The sequence below is a fragment of the Patagioenas fasciata genome, chromosome 2, assembly GCF_037038585.1.
Source record: "Patagioenas fasciata isolate bPatFas1 chromosome 2, bPatFas1.hap1, whole genome shotgun sequence".
Classification (NCBI taxonomy): domain Eukaryota; kingdom Metazoa; phylum Chordata; class Aves; order Columbiformes; family Columbidae; genus Patagioenas; species Patagioenas fasciata.
In genome coordinates this window covers 131774869-131795256 of record NC_092521.1, presented here as the reverse complement: position 1 = coordinate 131795256, position 20388 = coordinate 131774869, and the positions used below count along the sequence as shown (strand labels likewise).

Here is a 20388-nt window from a genome sequence, read left to right as displayed (position 1 = left end):
TTTGCCAGCTTGCTGCGTGCTCATCTGATACAATGAACATCAAGTATTCCTATAGGATTTGCATTAATTAACTGGGAAAGGCGTGGCTATTCCATTATCATTACCTCAATTTAGTTAGTAGGGTGCTTTTAGAGTGAATAACATAAAGTACTTACATTGAAAAGCCTTTTTCCCCCGCTTTGGTGTGCAGGTAAGGCAGTGATTACAGTCACCTGCCACATTCCGCACCCTCCTGCAGCCCAAAGCATGTCCCTGCTGACAACCTTGGAGATGTATGAACTGCATCTACAAGTCTGCATTCATAGGTGCGTTGGTATCGTTAGCTGGCGTTCATCATACTTTCGAGAAGCATTTATCAGCAGGAAATTAGTATCTGCTCTTCTTGTACTCTTCAGTTCAGGGAGGATGAAATTCCTGCACGAAAAGCTGATTGTGTTTTATTTCTGCCCTATAATTGGCTCCCTGAGGCAAATGTACAGAGTCACGGAAACTACAAAGCAAAAGCAGGATATCCAAATGCAGAGCCCTTCCTCTGCTCACCTCAGAATCCAAGGCTGTCAGAGGAGACAAATTAGGAAAAAATAAAGTATATTGTTTTGTACTTACCTTCATTTCCCTGCATATGTTAAAGCTGCTTTGAGCAATTTCAATGATTCTGTTTTCAAGTGCACTGATCCAATAATCAAAGAAATCACACAAGATGAAGTGTCAATCAAATAATTTATGCATTTAACCCCTCCTAAACTCTACATAAACTATTTATGATGTTTTAGCATCTTGTACTTCCTACTCATCTTAGTTCTACCCATCTACCCCTGCCACCCACTGTGTTTTCGTATAACCCCCTTTGCCATCCTTCGTTTAATTCAGCCATTCCTCTTTGCCATCTTCCTTCAGCCTTTGACACTTATTATTTGTCTGAGCTGGATTTTCTCATTTGAACTCATCCCATTTAACGATCATTGTCTTGCCCAGGTGACCACCTGCTCTAAACACCAGCATGTGCAATTCCTCCGCCCCACAGAGTGGCCAGCACACTCCTCCCCCAAGGAGAGGAGACTGGTGGGACTGATGTACAGACCTGGGGTTTGGCGGTTCAACCAGGACGTGTCCATGTGAAAATACACCGGTGTCATGTTAAAATACGCCTGCGTGTGCTGTGGTGCTTCCTTGTCACCTGCTGGCATTGGTGACATGTGGTAGCACAACCCATCAGCTCCTTCCCCAGACATGCAAGCAGCGCTGGTGTCTGCTTCCCTCACCAGAGAGGCACAGGAAGGTTATTTTGCATCCTTACTGGGAGATTCTGTCTGGTTTGGGAAAAAAAAATAGGTTGGGCTTACAAAGGTGGCTCTTCACAAGCAAGGCAGGGGACAGGCTTCTCCCTCCAGCTTCTGCTGGGGGTGACAAACCCTGAGAGGGAGCTGGGAGCTCAACTGTGGCTTCCCTGGGGAGAGATGGAGGTGGTACCTGTGCAGCCAAACTCCCATCTTGGCTACTCCCACTTACAGTCTCTCCACCATTGGCATATTTCCCTGCGTTGGTCAGGTCTTCAGATCGCAGAGTTAAGCTCTAGCCCAGCCCTTTCTTTCCCTTCTCCATTCAGGCTTCAAATAAAGAGATAACTGCTTGCTGTGACTGCGTTGGACACTCCGCTGGTCTGGCTTTTTCAAGTCCAAAATGTCAAACGCAGCTGCACACAACAGCCGTGGAGCCTCACTGCTGCACCCCAAGGTGCCTTCCCCAGCCCTCATCCCCATCATCCCTCCACAAGGCGATTTAAGCTCAGTTTACTTAGATGAGTATGGTGAAAGCACACGCGCAACTCCAGGCAGCTGAGCTCAGATTAGTTCAAAGTCACAAACTGGAATTCCGTAACTGTAAAACCAGAACCATTTGCCCGTTTTAACCTGAAAAAATGTGAATGTTCCTAACGAATCTTCCCAACCCTAAGCCACTGTGGCATTTACAGGAACAAAGTTTTAAATCAAGCTTTCACTTAAACAAGTGCAACTTCCTCATAGCCCGTTACACGCTCTATCAGACTGGTGATGGAAAACCTAGGAGCCAGTTCTGTAGCACTAGTAACTACTGCTAATTCAGTAGTAACTACTGCTAACTTAGTAGTAAGGAGCTTCCCTTCATCACCACTTAGAGACCCCGAGTTCCTCCTTTTGGGGACAAATTACTGGCAGTTGTGCAAGTACCACAAGTAAGAAATCTCCTCATGACCTTTATTTCTTTTTAGTTTTGTCAGCAGTTGGGATCCAGTTAAACAAGGTCAAATTGCAATTCAAGAAACGCTTTCTATTCGAAAGTATTTGGAGAGTTCTTTCTACTGCAACACCTTCCTACTAGTAAAATGTTCATTAAATACAGTATATTTTTAAACAAGATGAATACAAAGCTAGTCCTTGAAATAGAAACCATCAGCAGAAGGATCTTATGGTAATAAAATTTGCAAACAGGTACTTAGAGCTGTACAGAGCAGAGACCTTGTATTTAAGTAGAACAACTGAAACAACCTATTTTTGAGGCTATTGGAACTTCAGTTTAATCACATGAAACAGAACGAAATAATTGAAAAATACCACCAGAAACCGAAATTAGTTACAGTCCTCTGGTTAAACCACTGAGATCAAAATAAAAACTCTTTAAGCAATGAAAGAAATACCACCGTGCTTTATGTGTGTGAAATCGAACGGTTTAAACCTCAGTGCCGCCGTTGCAATTAGATGAATATTCGAAGTGGTGGGATTTTTTTCCCTTCTCTGCCATGGTCTGCCAACTGTATAATTTTAAGGCATGGAAAATGCTTTTGAACCACTCCAGGTGCACAACTGATACAGAACATAGTTCTTTGTGCAGCATTTTGATTTGAAGACTAAGGAAAATTATCAGAAATCAATCAAGGGAAAAAACAGCAAATCACTTACAGAGCTCTTGCTTTTACAAAAACTAAAGTTGGGGGAATTCAGAATGTATTTCTCACCTTGTTCCCAGATTACATGACCACTTCTAAATAGGGAAGAAGGTGGTTAAGAAGACAGAAACAACTACTTCCTACAGTTTTAGGAACACTGAAGTACTTGGAGACCACTGGCACCGAAACTATATTACACGTGTACATTCACTTGTAAATATTTAATGTAGTTCCAAACATTAAAATGCTGGTAATTTTACAGAATTCCGTTAGGTATCAGTCTCAAATACAGTTACTTGTATTAAAAAAAGCCCCTTTATTAAGGTATTTGCATTTTGTAAGGTCATTTAGTGACATTTGTTGGCCACTGACTCCTGCTATTTGCCATTTGAGTTCCTTCTCACAACATACTTTACGGCAGTGCAGAAGTGGTGCAAAAATCACCTGCAATATTCAGGAGGTGACATCTAATTCCAATTTTAGTGAAGACAGACACTAAAAGACACATATTTTTACCTGTTTTTTTCTGTTTTGCTGTCTTCCGAAGCCCCCACAACTATTGACTGAAGCCCCCACCACTGTCGATGGACTGTTGATTGGCAAAGAACATAAACGTGAGTGAACAGAATAATTGCATTTTCTATTGGAATCATCTGCCTCACGCAAATTTACCATGGGGTTGTTTACCTGGTACATCTAAAATAGGTACACAATTTTCTTATTGCTTAAAGATCTGCAAGAGTTAATAAAATTCAGAAGAGAGTATCAGCAGGAAGTGTGCTGTTTCAGATAAATACAGACAATAGCCCTCTTAGCTAAGCTTTCCAATTTCAGCCTGTTGAACCCCAAATACCGTTTTCATGACGCTACAAGCTTAATGACAAAATAGCATACGGCACAGTAACTTCCCCAGCAAAGATACGTGGATGAGAAAGTATCACAGAATAAAATCTGACCAAATGGAATGCTTGCCCTGACCTGGATACAAACCTGGTTTGCTAAGGTCAGTCAGAGAAAAACCCGAGTATGTTTTCTGTCCCTACGTTTTCATTTGAAGTGCAGCTCTAGGAGACAGCCCAGGGCACATCCCACTCTGTGAAGAGGATGGAATTCTGCAATTAATTTCAGTGGGTTAAAAAGCCTGGGTCCTGTAGTTACTTAAAATACCAAGATATCGGTGTGTTAAGGAGCAAAGTAAGTACAATGCCAAAGAAATGCTGAATTGAGCAAAGGAGTTAGCGATGGTGACAGCAAAATCTGTTCTTTTCTCTCGGCAAAGTATGGGCGACTCACAGGATACTTGATGCATAGGTCTTATTCAGAGGAGCAGCCTGTGTCCAGCTCTGCCCCATCACTGCCAGCGCAGCCGTCCGACACCGGAGCAGAGTCCCCCGCCTCTGTTCCCGGCCCCGCGCAGCAGTCGGACGTGCTCTGGCTGACACAGACCTGCACGGCGTTGTCATCAGTATCGCAACTGGCAGGATGTGTCTCTTCCAAGCCCCCATCATGATGGGCATCTCCATCCTTGGTCCCTGCTACCGCATCTCCCAAGTCTATGACATCGTCCAGCTGCTGTTCTGCATCAGGCTTGGCCTCTGAGATTTGCGCTTCTAAGTTTCTTGTGTTCTCTGTGACTTCAAATTCCTGCTTCTCCTCTGCCGTTTGCTTCTCTCTGGTACTTAATTTCGCCTTTGTGGATTTCTTCATTTGCTTGTTGTGCATGTCCTCTTTGGAGAACCTCCAGTGAAACTGCAAGTAAGAGATCCAAGCGTTAAAGACCATTAGAGACAATCTCACAGGGACATTTGCTTTCCAGAATAGAAAAGTTTTGATTATTTAGTTTTAATTCAAAGACTAGTTTGACCAAAAAGACCCAAGATTAAAAGACTGTATCACACGGCTTAAGATCATTTGTGCCACATGTATGTGTCTATTACACAGAGAGAAGAGACACCGGTGCATCCTGCCTCCGCTTTTTCATGTGTCTGGTGGGTTCCTCTCCACACACAGCCCCCGGCAGACAGGCAAGAACATGCAAAGCTGCACAAGCGCACACGGAGGAGGCAACCCCATGGCGTTATCCCAATGTTTTTCACCAAGTCAGTGGCAGAACTAAAACCACCCCCAAGGCTACAGCCAAACAGTCAAATATTCTGCACCATTTGTATGAATGGTTTTTGATGAGCAAACATGACGCTGCCTCCTGCAGCGCTTGCCATGAGACTCGCCACAGCTGCCATTTCAGAACTTGTTTAACTACTATTAAATAAAGAAAACAGCTAGTACTACCTTGAAATACTGATTTGATGGGTATAACATATATAAAGCCTGATAAATATGCTACTAATATATATGCTTCACATGTCAAAAAATTAATGGAGCTTCCCAAGGGAAGCCAGACCACGTTCCAAGCCCCTGCTGAGCCATTCCACACAAGTTCGCTAAGTACAGGTGAATGTGCACAACCAGCTCATCAGCAGGGACCACATCAATGAAAACTCAGGGACAGGTTTGGAGGTGATGTTGGGATAGCATAAATCATCTCATTGGGACATTCAGCAAATTCAGCTGTGGTCCCAAAAGCCATTTTTACCTGTGCAACTAGGTCCGTGTCCAAGTTGGTCAAAAGAAGGACCTGTGTCATAAATTTTTGATCTAGCTATTTATTCCTTTATCAAAAAGCCATTAAAAATCTATTGAGTTCATAGGACTACAAAGAGGCAGCAATGCTCTTTCTTTCTTTCTTTCTCAGAACTTAAGGTAAAAAGGAGAAAAAAAAACAAGCATGGAAAGTGGCTTTTACAAGATTCTTCTTGGTTTTGCTTAGAGGAGGCAGCCTTTCACTTAAATATCATCACAACTTAGAGAAGGAGGAAATAGAACCTCTCGGTTCTAAAGCTCAAATGTTTAAAATTCAGAGACACCTGAATATTTTCCTCTTTGATGTGCAGAAGTGCTGGGCACCCACAGCTCCCCTTCAACTCAAAGCTCTCTTTGACGGAAGGTGAGATCAGGGCCCTAAATGTGATAAAGATCAAACTGTAGGAGACTGTGTGTGTATGTGCAGATGTATGTATACTTAGGCAGGTATTTATATTGTATTTCACAAAAACGCATACAGCCAGTTTCTGCTGAAATAAGCATCACTTTTATTATGTGAATGAACTCGATTACCTCATCACTGACTGAATATCGCACTAATAAGAGTCCTTCTGTCGTACTGAAAAGAAAAACAAGTTGTCCCACTCCCAGCATGTTTCCTTTTCTGTTTCTCTGGCTGAAGTGAACAGCGGCTGGTTGGTGTGTGTAGAGACAGTGGACCAGTTCCCAACACCACGATGTCCCTTTAATCTCATCAGCCTATTTCCCTCCTCCGAGGGGTCATCTATAAACATTTCAGACCTTGAGAGCCTGTGACGTGGTATGTGCAGAATATTCAGAAACTTAATCAAATGCCGGGTTCGGCATCTTTGAAGTGACTCACAACAACCACTTACAGATGTTGAACCAGTCTTATGTTTCTTTATATCACTATAATCAACGTGCCCCACTTTTCCTTGACCTTTGGTATGAAAATATGCTGTTGTGATTTTTGCCCTCAAATACATCTGCATATTTAATACTGCCAACAAGTAAATCCTTTGTTTTGTCAGCCAGACATTGTTAAATAAGTTTTTATATGGCCGAATGAAAACGTTTTGCGTCATCTGGATTCTATTCGTTATTATAACACAAGCACTCAGTATCATACTGATTTCTCTATTTGAAGACATACAATCATTTACAGGTTCCCACCCCTTCCATTAAAACCACGCACAGTGGTGGGAGAAGAATGACCAGATACAGGCACTCTGACCCTCATCCCCAGATCCCTTTAATCACCTGAAAATAAAGAGAAAAAAGAAAGATGGGCTTTGTAACACCTTCACAGAATACTCAGGGTTCCAGCTTTGCTAATGAGAGCGGGTAAATCCTAAATCACAGTCCTGCTCCCAGCAGGTTTCTCCTGCTTCAGTCAGTTCAAACACTCTCCAGGTCTCTACTGCATCTAAAAGATGATTTTCACAGAACCAGGCTCCAAACCAGTCAGGGTGTTATAGATTAAAACTATCTGTAGTTATCCAAAGTGCTGGGTAAAATGTCCCTAGTGCTCAGCTCTGCTTAGTGTTTCCAACCTCCTGCTCTGGCTCTGGCTCATCTTCCTTGGGGTGATGTCTGGCTCACCGCCACTAAGGGACCTGCACAGAGCTGGAGTCTAAACAAGCCTTTTTAATTAGCAGTCTCTTCATCATGTGGTTTCAGAGATCTTTTCTGTACTTCACCTGGCTTTTCTGATCCCTTTGCATACTGAAAGGGCAACGCAAATCCCAGTACTGTAGGAAGGTCAGCACTTCCTCAGTTTCCAGTTTAAACCAGTCCTTGTATTTCCCTCTCGGCTGTACAGCCTGACGGGTTTGGGCAGGGATTCCCACAGCTACACATTTAAAAATGGAAAGGGGAATACATACGTGCATCCACACAGGTATACCATCAGCTGTCAGCTACCTTCTCAGATAGTTTAGATGGATTCAAGGGGCTTTGCTTTTGGTTAAATTCTAGCAGAATTTATGAACATTCACACAGTAGACAGAAGCACCAGCCAAGATCAGGCCTGCATTGTGCTGTGCTCTACCAACACACAGAGCAAGGAAGAGAGGGCAATTTAAACAAAAAAGACAGGCAATGGGGGAGAGAAAGCAGCATTGGTTCCACCTTGCAGGCAGTGAACGTGGGCAGAGATTTTTAGGTCACGTATAGAGGTTTATGTCCTGTTCATGTAAAGAGAAATCTACGTCTCTTCTGCTGCTATGAGTTCAACAGAGAATGAAATGGAAGAGTTTGCACGTCATTTGAGCATTTTTTGTTTCTTTCATTTGTACAGTTCAGTTCCTTGTGTCTTGCTACTGTACCACAGAAACATTAAATAGGCCATTTTTACTTCTATATGAAATCAATTATAGTGTTAAAATACCACCAACAAAAAACAAAGAAACTAGGAACTCAAGGTTATTTACCTTAGATTCTTTCTTCTTTGCTTTCTGGGGCAAAGAAGGTCTCTGAAGAAATACAATTTGCTTTGTAGATAAATTCCCCTCCCTGAAAAGAAACAAATGCACACTCCTGAGAATGAATTAAATTTACATCCGGCATCATTCAAAGCAAAAATCCATCTCAGTCATTTATTTCTGCAGGTCAAAGAACAACAAAATGAAGAGTGACCTAAACATTCCCTGTCCCCAGTGTCTTTGAGCAGCCTGGTATTTTTTGGGATAAAAAAGAGCAACTGTTTGGCCTGATAGAGTCTGTCAGCCTGTTACACGCTTTTGCTGAGTGTTTTAAGTGCATAAACACAGAACAAATTGTTTGGAACGTAGAGCAAGAAGCACAAGTGGCAGGGTGCCTGTGTGCAGCTCTGCAGGCACAACCAAATGCCACCAGGGGTTAGACTGGGTGGGTGCCCTTCTGCACCGTCAGCCTGACCTGTGTTACTCAAGTTAAAATAGGATACAGAAAGCTAGAAGAGGAAGAAAACTATATATACCCTTAAGAGACAGGGCTTACAAATCATAATTGAGATATTCTATTCATACCTATATTTAAACATATCTGAAAAACTTAAATACCATTTTTCCCCCAGCACAGATGGCCTTTACTTTTTAGCTTTTTATGTGTAGGAGTAGTCTTCATCTAGATCTCATAAAGAACCGGGCATATTTTTACTTTTAAGATAAAAAATCATGATGATTATATTGGTGTATATATAAATATATTCCTGACCAGTGAAAATTCAGAAAGCGCCATCTTCATGATTAACAAGTGGGATGATTGTTTTTCACCACAGTTATGAAAAGTATTTTTAAGTGATTTGCATTTGTATTTAAAAACTCAGAATATTAATAATAGCAGACTGCAGAATGATTATATATGCAAACAAAGCTACTAATGATACACCAATTCCACATGGTGGTTCTCAGCTAGGCTGTGTGTATCAGCAGCATTAGACAGACATCCATTAAGAATAAAGTGACTTTTCTTCAGATAGGCAACATCTCACAGGTAAGAGGAGTTACTGGGAGATCCAGAGCAGGAACTTTAGAATCAAGGAGTTTACAGAGGGGCAGAGACAATACCCAGAAAATTCATGTCGAAACCACGCTGCCACCACCTCGCAGTATTTTGCCCACCAACCACGTGCTTCCTGCAGCTTGTGATGCTCAGAGGACCCAGAGAGCAGCTGCTGCAGGCACGGAAGGAAATCCACACTGGGGGCACAGAGAATCGCTTGTGGGGACCGTGGTGCCCCTACAGCTACTTCCCCGGCCAAAAGGCAGCGGCTGCCCCCTCCCTACCTGTTGGTCTTCACAATGGGAGTGGGAAGGACGCACGTCAGCTGCCAGCCGTACAGGGCAAGGGAGTTCAGAAGCGGAACGTAATCGGTCTGCACTTCAGCTCCCTAGGAAAGAAAAAAATCAACAGTTAGCGTCATCGCGTGGAGTGTGACATTCGGTTGGACACAAACAAACAAAAAACACCACAAAAAAAAAAAAACCCTTGTGTGTGGGTTTTTTGGGAGGGAGAATGGGTTTTTGTTCTGAAGGGGGTCATTTGTGTGTTCAGCTAGGCAGGGAGGAAAATGTTCGAAAACGTGAGACACGGGACTGATCGCCCGTACGTTGCAAACTGTTAAATGAGTTTGTTTAAAATGGTAAACATCTGTGATCTTGTTTTTTCATTGCCTGAGTCATCTCTCTAGTTTTAGATGATTCCAGATCTGAACAGGACAAATTAACTGTATTTTATCAATTATCTCCTCCAAAGCAAAAAAATATTCAAGTAGTTAAAAAATGACAATGTTGCTTTGCCCAGATTCTGCACTTGTCTAGGCTAGAGTAAATCCTGAAGATTACTACTAAAATCATTTGGGTTACTCTGCTATGATGGACCAAGAGCAAAACAGCCAACAACAAAAAATAAAATCTAAGTACAGATCTATTTTCCTTCTATCACCCCCAGATACGCATCCCTTCCTTGTTATTTTGAATCAGGAAATCTGTGGGCGAGCTCAAAAGCAGTGCCTTTCAGTGCACAAGTTTGGCTCCAGCCATAGATCTACCCAGCAGAGCTTTGCTAATTCTCTTTCTACTAAGTGGCAGACCCTGCAGTTCGCACAGAAAGAACCACTGGTGGTTTCAACAAAGATTGTTCCAATGAGGTGTATACATGCCAGGACTTCCAGTAATTTAACAAAGAGATGCTGGAGCGTATTTACTAGGTTTTAATTTTAATACACACAAAGCAGGCAAATGGTAACTACTAGTCTCTACAAATAGAACTATATTCCATTGGAATAACAATTGTATTTGCCAAAAAGCTCAGGCACCTCCACTGGTTTCATGTGCAGACGAGGAGTTTTAACCGCCAATTCTCAACACCGGGTAAGGCACAATAGTTTTGCAGCTCCAAAAATCCATCTATTCCACAGTAACAAAATAGTCATTGGATCAGAAATAATCCAAATCCTGCTGTAGTTATTTCAAGGTATTTCTGTGAATTCCAATTTCAGCTATTCCTGTCTTCTAACAAACGTAATTTAGGTCACTTGATATCTTCATAACTAAATGACTGCCTGACTGTAGCTATTAAAACTACAAATGCAATTAGCTGAAGAAGCCATATCACTCCTGCTTAAAAAGGAAAACGTTTAAAAACTCTAGTCCAAGTGCACATGCTAGAGAACACTCTGCTAATGTTATGTCCGATTTCCATACAGAGGCTTTCAGGGACTTACAGAGACTCCTCTACATTCCAACATCAGCATGTACAGACAAGAACTGCTGACTCCAGGAGAGAAAAGAGATACCTGCGAGAGGGGAGCAATGCCACGTGGCCTTGGACTCATGTCCTCCAAAATGATCAGGACTTATCCTACAGCTGTGACTGTGGTAGATTTGGAGTCTCCTCAGACTCCCGTTTCCCTGTGTAAGATGGATATTTCTGCCCTCTTTCCAGTATTTAAAACAGTGCCCAAGGGTAATGCAAAAAATTATGACATAGCTAGATGCCTTTAAGAGCTAATGTCCCAAGAAAACACATCAACAACATGCTGAGATTTATGAGATTGGTCAACAACACCTCCCAAAAACAAAGACGAAAATACGCAATATGAGGATTAAGAATAAGGTCAGTGCATCCACCATCACAAGCCTGCCATGAGGCGCCTGGAAGAACTCATAAAATGATCTGAGCAAAACATTCCCTCCGTCAGACAGTGTTTGTAGAGGAAAAAACAGAAGGAGCTCACTCATTTAGAGGGTGGAAGACTAGCAGGTCAGGAAAGACTGGCACAGCAGACCTTGTTTGTGCCTCAAGCAACATCTTATGTTGCAAAGAGGATTTCTATTTTGAATTAATTGCCCAAGGCTGGCGATTAGCAAGGAGAACCTTCTCCTTCCATCAGGGTGTGCAACAAACGTCAAAAATCAGAGAGGGATTATGGCAATGAGGAAGGACACTGGTACCACGCAGAGCTCATTTGGCTGCTGCAGAAGCCAAATTGTCTCGGGGACGCGCCGTCACTGCTGCCACAGCCCGCTGTCCCCGCAGGCTCCCAGCGGCGAGACAAGGCTGGCTCCGGACCTGGCGGACTTGTCAGGATTAAGCATCATCTGCAGCAGATGATGATGTATTTCACAATCCCAGTGGTGCAGAAACGAAAAGAGCAGGTAAGCGCATTCTAAAGTGTAGTTACTGGAAAATAAATTTAAGATTAAACTGAAGTCAATTAGGCTCAAAGATTTTTTTCTTTAATCTGGAAATGTAAAAAAACGCTGTTGCAAGTGTGCTGTGCAGCTGTTACAAAAGGTGACCTCTGATTTTTCATACGTGCTGGCTGTTTGGAGGATTTTCATATGTGAGGCTGTTTGGAGGATTCAGCGTGGGCTTTACACAGGGACACACGTCTCCTCTGGGCTCCATGGGCTCCTCCAAAAGCTCCCCTGACTCTGCGGGACACTGGGCTGGAAACTCTGCCCCAGGTACCTGGGCAATAAACTACTAATAATTGGCTGCTTTGAAGATGATAGATGAGAGAAAGGAGCCACTCCTGAATAAACAGGTGTAATTCATAAGGGCTTCAAGCTCTTTACTTGCAAATACAGATAATTGAAGCTTTCTTTAAGACCACAAGAAACGACTTCCACGGGTTGTAATCCTACCCCACAACTGGAATTTGCATGCCAGCAGGAGTCACAGTTCTACAGACCTTAAATTGGTGTCACATTAAGTGCTTTCCAAAGCAAAAATGCTTCTAAACAAACAATACACTGGGGGATGGGTGCAGAGGAAAAGAGTCATCTTATATTCATTCTACATTTAATATGATAATTATTCTACCTACTATTATTTGAGACAATTGAAAATAAATTTCAAACACACAGTTCCTTAAAATGAAATTTCAGTGCTCTTTCTAGCTGGCAAATATTGGATTTGAACACCAGAAGTAGAAAGTACATGCCAGAGCTCTACTGAAAAATAAGTGTTCAAATAATGCGTCTCAAGCCGGGAGACATTTCATTCAGTGAAAGGGTGGAAAATTTTAATTAACTTGCTTCCCACTCTCCCGTGGATGATAAGTAATCTCTGATCACACCTTGAGTGTCAAGAAGCCAGAGCATATTGAGCTAGGTTTTTCCCTTGACTTGCATCACATGAAAAGAATTTATTTTATTTATAGTTGCACTGTTTGTTTTCAGCATTTTCTCCTTTCACAGTTGCTTCTGCTCATTAGAAAAAAAAAAAAAAAAAGATTAAAAAATGATAACGATAATATCTAGGGCAAGCCACACAAACAACTGCATTAACAATTTTTCTTTTCTTTTGCCCCCCTACTGCGGCAATTTTAACCACAGCAAGATAATAAACAAGACAACTACTAAGCTCTTGTGAGACACAAGTTCTTCACAAATCATTCTTTCCTCGGTTAAGCGAATGTGATTTAGTGACAAGGCAGCTATGGATTGTCACTATTTAATATTTTTTTCCAACACGGATTAAAGAGTGGAAGATTGAAAATTCCATTAAATAAATCTTAATAAAACCTTTATCGGCAAATCCTAACAGACTGCGTACTAAGATCTACAGACAGATGGCAAAGAGGATGGAAGTAAAAAAACACAAGTTGCTTTGAAAGTGTAACCCGCTGTTTGTTGGGGAAAACCGGCAGCGCGTTCAAATCCGGCTCGTTCCGAAAAATAGAGGGGAGAGCCCAGGAGGGTGGCAGCGTGCACCCCCAGCCAGGGCTGCTCACCAGCCCCACCGCTGCTAAAGCCACAGCTTCTCCCAGGGCACTGAGGGGAGGATGAAGAAGGCAGAACTTGCACCTTAGTGGAAAAGACGGACAATAAAAGGAGATAAATTGAATATACGGGCTGTGTGAGACTGAGCCGGTAAAAACGTGCTGGAAATGTTTTATGTTTGCAGTAACACAAGAAGGCTAAATCCAAGCTCTAAAATTCTGAATTATTTGCCTTCCTCCTTTTCAGACTTCTTCCAAAAGGTAATTTCTGCTAGTAATATAACATTATTGATCCATTAAAAACACTGATTGGAAGCAGAAGTTTCACAAGCGTTTCAGCAGTTAAAGTTGGACTGTGCTCCTCCAGTATTGAGCTGCTCCTCAATGTCTGTGTGCAGCTCACCACAGCCCGTTGCCGGCAGACACGGGCTACACAACCATCAGCTGCGTGGCAGAGGGTGCGGGACGGCTCCGGCACCCTCAGAAACCACCAGCGGCTTTTGGCTGCAGATGAGTCACTGACCAACACCAACCAGCAGCTACATTGGGACCGTAGTAGAAAGTTAATAGAAAAAAAAAAGTAAGAAATAAATGCACAGAAAGGCTTTTTGCTCATTATTCTGGGCATATGTATTTTCGACTTATTTATGATTACATAATATACATGGATTCATGCGCAGTGAAGTATTTTTGAGAATAAAATCAGGCTGTAACATGATACAGGGCAGCATCCTGTTAAGACGGTTTTTCTGAGACACAGATGTATCCAGTCACAATTTCAATAGGCACACGGCTGCTGAGTAGCATTTGCATCTGTCCCCAGGCCTACGGCAAAACAAAAAACAACCTAAAACCCCTCATGTGCCCACAAACCCCACTTCTCTCAGTGACTTCTGCAGATGCAAATCCCACTTTCTAGCACATAAATAAACTAACAAAAATGTCTGAGTGCTTCTAATATTGCCTGCAGTTGTAACGAAGAAGCACATTTGTGCAGCAACACAATTTTGGATTTATAGAAGCACGGGATAGGTAGCAAAAGCTCCAGAAGCTGAAATGTGTTGACAAGGAGGGTTCTCCACAAAGGAAACACAGAAGCATCTTGTGAAAGGTGTTAAACTTGGGTGCACTGGCAACAATGCCGTGGGATAGGACAACTCCACCTAATTCGCCATGGAGCACAAGAAATATATGTAATCTAGCAACCCATCAGTACATTTCTTTAAATAACTCTGGCATTTTCAGTTTTCTAGTTCCTGCAATACTGTGCACTGTGTCTTTAACTGGTCCCTGATTTTGCTGTTTGTCCATCAACTGTTATTGGGGAAAAAACCCAACAACATAGAAAAACACTACCCAAGAACTTGTATACTCCAGGGTGCCTTGCCACACACAGCTTTATCATCTCCACGCAGCTTCCCCAATGTAATTTCCTTCAGTTATAATTTATTCTCAAAAAAATTTTGGCTTTTGCAAAAAGGCTTTGTGAACCACTCTGCCATTATGGAACTAATAATCTGTTTCCATGTGAGAAACGCAGCTGAAGCACAAACCCTGTACGGCCACTGGTTCAGGCAGCAGGAGAGCAGAAGTTGGCACTGCCCTTCACTTTAGCGCAGATTTATGGGGTCCCAGTACCTGCGTCCCCCGTGCCCCAAAATGGGGGGGTCCCGCTCAAACCCTGTCAACAGCAGCACAGGGTCAAAGAGTTGCCTTAGCCTGGGCAGCACTGCATGGCCAAAGGTGACCTGCTGGGGAAAAGAAACCTACCTGCCTCATGCCCTGGGTGGTTTTTTAGGAAGTATCACAGAGGACTGAAATGCTTTTTCTCAGCTTGTTTTTAAGTGGGAAGATGTTATGGGTGAGCAGAGAACTAATTCTTCTTGCTGATCCTGTCACGAACCACAACAGATAGGAAGTGATTTTTTTTAATTCAGACCATTTTAAATCCTGTGCTTTTCTGTCTGTTTAGTTCAAGTGCCTTTTACTCATGTGGAAGAAGTGTTGGCTTTGTTAGATACTCAACAGTGCAAGTATCAGGAAAGTTCAAAATTCGTATTGCTAGATTTTATTACTAAATTTATCAAGAAAACCAAATAAAAAGATTAATTGCTCACAGCATACCTTTACTGAGTTCAGTAGACAAATATGTATGTATATATGCTGCTTTCATATCTTACATAAAAGAAAGAAAGAAAGAAACAAGAACTGGAAAAAATTGTTGAAGATAACAGGCTCCTGAAGGTTTTTGTTCAGCTTTTCTTGAAGAGCAACGAAATGCTGAAATACTATGCTCAGGCAACATACATGTCCTTTGGGTGGTCAAGAGGGTCATGCACAGAACTGCATTTCATGCCCATCGCCATCAGATCCTTTGCTGACCTGGTCATGCCTTTCTCCCATGGCTACAGACAGCAGAACAGAGCTTAACTGACATATGACCTAAATCAGATTTACAGACAAATGAAATCCTCATTTCCAGGGAATTTGTTTCAAGGCTTACATTAAGGCAACTTGTAACCTAGGCTCAGCAGAGATAATTTTTCAAATCTTTTGATATGTTGCACTTTAAGGGGTTTTAACATGTCTACAGCAGATACTGACCCCATTCAGTTCTGCCAGGGAAACAGCAACACCATGATGTATCTGAGATTTTAATTCATGCCAGTACACTAAAGACATGATATAGCAGACAATAAAAAAGTGATGAATCACCAGCTGAAAATTTTAAATGAGAAAATGTCCGTAAGTTAAGGACAATATTTTCAGGATGAACAAGGCTTCAGAAGCTGAACAATGCAGAAATGTAAAATAAATGTTATGGCACTCAACTTTAAAGACAGTATTAGCTATTTTGTCATGGGCAATGGGGAAGAGAACGTGACAGATTAGAGGTGGGGAGAGGGAAATCATGCAGGCTCTGATTAATCAGGACTGTCTACCTACATTTGCCTACACAAGCAGAATTAAAACCATCAAACAAGTTTTGGTGCTAGATCTCAAAGACTGCGGTGGAAATAATGTGCCCTGACATTTTTAGAGTTAAAGCAATAGGGATGAGAGTAGTATTTTGTCATTAGAAGCCCTGTGGTCATTTGCAGGGGATGCCACCGCTGTGCTTTGAGAAGAAAGAGTTAAATGACTCAGAGCTATTACATCCTGCCTGCTGCTTGGCGGGACCACATACTGTGACAGCTGCAGCTTTACATCCTCTACAAACTGACATTTTACACACATACCCAGCGCATCACACTGTTCAGCTTGTTTTCTCTATTAGTCTTAGTAATTAAAAAGGCAGCACTCTCTCTGCTAAGAGGTGTGCCAACCCTGCTCTTTTGCCATTATGGTTAAACAGCAGACCTTCACCTTTTCATTTAGTGCATGTAGTTACTAAGGGCATCAATACATGCTATATGTCTTCCTTTTTCCAACAGCTTTCTTCCGTTGTGGCTGGGATTCTTTTCTTTGTTTCTTCTTCTTAATTGGTATACAGTGCAATAAATTTATGTTCGGTTCAGACCACATCTGAATAACTCCAAAGTTCATCCAGTAATCAAATCTGATACAAATTTAAAATAAGGGTCCATTATACACATTTATGTCATGCTGCCCATCAGTGTTTCTTCCACTGCCTTGGTACAAATGAAAATGACAAATGGAAAAGGTTAATCTAGATCAGAGCTGAAGCTATAGCAAAAAAAAAATAAGAAAGTCTACATTAATGAGTCATTGCCCTGCTCCAGAATTATCTCTGTGATAATTGTACTTTGAAGTACTCATAACAGAAACAAAGCCTTTACTGGTTTTTGGACATCTTCTGTCACTACTGAACTCCATCTCCTTCTCTCTACATCCCCCATTGTACAAACTCTTCCTCTGCCACTGCATTACTCCATGTTTATAGTAAAAAATGGTAAATTCCAACAGGGCTTAACAGAGAGGTGACTTAGTCTTCTGGGTACAACACTGGGCAAGTGCCTATAGATCCCTCGGCTTCTAGTCTTTCCTTCATTCGTTTGATGACTTTCCCTACTTATGTCTATGATGTCTCAGAAAGCATAAGGCATGAAATACCCAGGGAGTCATTTAATGTCAGAAGAAAACAGAGCTGGTCAGCTCTGTTCTTCCTCTAAATCGACAAGATCTTTGCAAGAGTTCCCCAATGCCTCAACATCCCTCCTTCAGCAGGCTTTTTCTTCTCCATACGCTTCCACTTTCAGGTTGGTGGCTAACATGTTCATAATGTCCCCAGAAGAGGGGCACGTGAACTCACAGGAGTAAAATTGCCAGGGAACACCCATCATCCCCCTTTTAAATTACAACAGAGAATAATCTGATCAGACCAACTGTGTTTCTGAAATTGCACATACCAAATCCTATGTCTGGAACGAGAGACTCTTCATGCTAGCCCTCACACTGACATGGTGTGCAGCAGTATAGCATCTCTTGACACACCAGATGGCATTGGGAGGTTGATTCCTTAATCTGTTGACCAGATGTGCCCCCAGCATGGAACTGCTAGAATTGAAGGCAAATGATACTCCACCTACCAGGGCTCTATTGCTTCAAGATGCCTTGCTAGAAGATACTCTTCTGTTGTGTCCTGGTATTTTGGTCACCACTCCGCTGTCATAGGATCCCCATTATCAAATGCTGTCCTGGTCATGTAGCTTAAGACAAACTTTCTTGTGTCCACACAGAGCAAACTAAGAGTTGTGCAGGGGCATTTGCACATAGCTTTGTTCCAATATCCTACTGAGACAGAGAACCTTTCACTGGTTCTGACCAAGAATCCATTTAACTCAGAAATCTGCCTCAAATGTGGTTATAAGTAACAGCTAAGGAAGGATAAGATATATATCAAGGCAAGCATGTAAGCATTTTTGCTTTTGTGTAATTCCTCTCAGCATGTCTGGTTTATTTTCTACTGAAAGATATCCAGTTTGTGCAATACAAGACCATTCTGTGATGTGAGGTGAGGCGTGTTAAGTGGGGAGGATTGGGGGTTCATTTCAAAAACATACTTCTGATCTGAATTAAAATGCTCACATAAACACAGAGATAGAGGGAAAAACATCACTTCCACCTGAACCCATCTAAACTTTTTGAACCTACAGCATTTTCCAGAGAGGAGTTCCACAGATCTGCTGCTGCTCACCTGAATTATCTCCTTTTTCTTTGTTTTGCACATGGACCCAGCTAGTGCCATTGGACAACCCTTAGTTCTCACACTGGAAGAGATGGCAAACAGCCAATCCCTATTTACACACCTCCCATGATTTAGGAGGTCTTTACCTATTCCATTCCCTGCAAGTCCTCTCTTTTCCAGGCTGAAAGGACACACCATGTAAAGTCTTCCTCATATAGAAGCTGGCTGTATGACTGGTTGTCCTCACTGCTCTTCTCTGAACCTCTACAGCGCTAACATAACCTTCTACAATAAGCTCCTGTCAAACCCCAGCTTATACAGTAGTGTGTAGTAGTCTATAATTGCTGTTTCACATGCTATTCCTTTCCTAACAGCTTTTAACATATGGTTAACATTAAAGCTTCTTAACGTTTGCCTTCTTGATCAGCACTGACCTAATGCACTCATGGAACCATCTGTCATTATCCCAAAACCTTGCTCCTGAGTGGCAACCCCACAGTCTGACCCTAAAACTGAACAAGTCTGTAATAACTACAATAACATTCAATGTAGTGTAGGAATAGTCTGTTCAGATGCACATCAGCACAAGAAAAGCTGCCATTAATGCATTACACTGTTGTTCAAGAAGTTTCTAGCCATTATTATTATGGTCATTTCTTGCTACACTACAAAGTCATCATCTAATAACCGAACTCTTAATACCAGTCTCATGTAATTTTACACATTTAGTCTAGCATCTGTCCCATTTTCCCGTACTCCATCCTTTTGGCATGTGTGTGCCTTGCATGTCTTTCTTAGGATTTTACACCATTTACAGTATATTCCAAGTGAAAAGATCAGGCATTGACTTTACAGATATATAACATCTATTTCCGGCAGACTAGAGTATTCAAATAAAAAAAAAAAAATGCAAAGAGTTACACAATGGTATCTTCTTTCCCCCCATGATCCTTTTGCTTCAAGTCACAAACAATTTTAAGCCCAGCTTTTCAAATACCTACCTGTGTATCAAATTTGGTGTGGAAGATCAGTACTGACTGAAACAGTGTTTCTACTGATTGGAGTGTGCGCTTGGACCAGTAAAAAGACAGTCTATGACACACGTGGTTTGTTTATAGGGACCTACCCAGAATTTACAGTTATTTTAGCATAAGAAGCAGGTCAGACAGAAGCAAAGGCAGTTATCTGTGCAGCTCTGATGCAGCTAAGCCCACCTAGAGGGCTGCCACCTTTATAACTGGTGATGCTACAGTGACTTGTGTGATCACGTTGCCCTGACAACCAATGGAGATCCTCTTTACAGTTAATCTAGCAGAAATCTGTATTTTTGGGAGAGATAGCCCTGAGTTTCATTGCTCACCATCACTCACATTTCCTAGCCTCCCCCAAAAAAGCACAGAGATTACCAAAATAAAAAGTGCACCGTACAAACCTACAGTGTGGTCAACTGGCGTTACGGTTATGTTGCATCACTCTACCTCAGTTGCCTCTTTGGTATTGCTGAAGCACAGATCAGTATGTGAGTGTCTGCCTCACAGTCTTGGAGTGTTTTGATTTACAAAAAAAAGAAAGAAAGAAGAAAAATTGCACACATACCTTCAGGACAGTCCACTGCTCTACCACAATTGCATCATAGCCCTGTGTGGTTTTACTGTCTCCCACAGCAACATCTTCAAAGAGAAATACTCCATCCATTGTCCCATGTAAAGAATCTGTGAAAACACAGGGTTATCTGTACACTTTATGGAAGACATCTCATACGTAGCGATACATATAAATTTATTAATAACGAATACTTCCAAGGACATTAATAAAGAAATACACAAACCCTCCTCTGATGATCGAGCTCTATTAAGTGAATGAGACTAATCTCTCCAGCAGTTTTTAAGAGCAATCCTACTCTCTCATAGCAAACCTCACTGTCCATTCTCTTATTCCAGAGTTTGTCCTCAAAAAACACAGCTCTCCCATTTGGAGCACGCA

General features: G+C 41.9%; 1 protein-coding gene and 1 long non-coding RNA gene across 2 annotated transcripts in view; one reads left to right on the top strand and one right to left on the bottom strand.

Annotated features, from left to right (window-relative positions):
• Positions 1-2220: 2220 nt before the first annotated feature.
• Positions 2221-20388, bottom strand: part of RFTN1 (raftlin, lipid raft linker 1) — a 98445-nt gene continuing 80277 nt past the window's right edge. Inside the window, exons 7-10 of the mRNA XM_065831869.2 lie at positions 20002-20117; positions 9313-9416; positions 7978-8059; positions 2221-4672 (exon numbers count right to left, since the gene is read on the bottom strand). Of these exons, the coding sequence (XP_065687941.1) occupies positions 4238-4672; positions 7978-8059; positions 9313-9416; positions 20002-20117 (737 nt within the window). The 3' untranslated portion in view covers positions 2221-4237. The remainder of the gene's footprint in view (positions 4673-7977; positions 8060-9312; positions 9417-20001; positions 20118-20388) is intronic.
• On the top strand, positions 10858-15379 carry LOC139827269 (uncharacterized). Its single transcript, XR_011737718.1, has 2 exons — positions 10858-11685; positions 12871-15379. It is a non-coding gene; the product is annotated as an uncharacterized lncRNA (long non-coding RNA).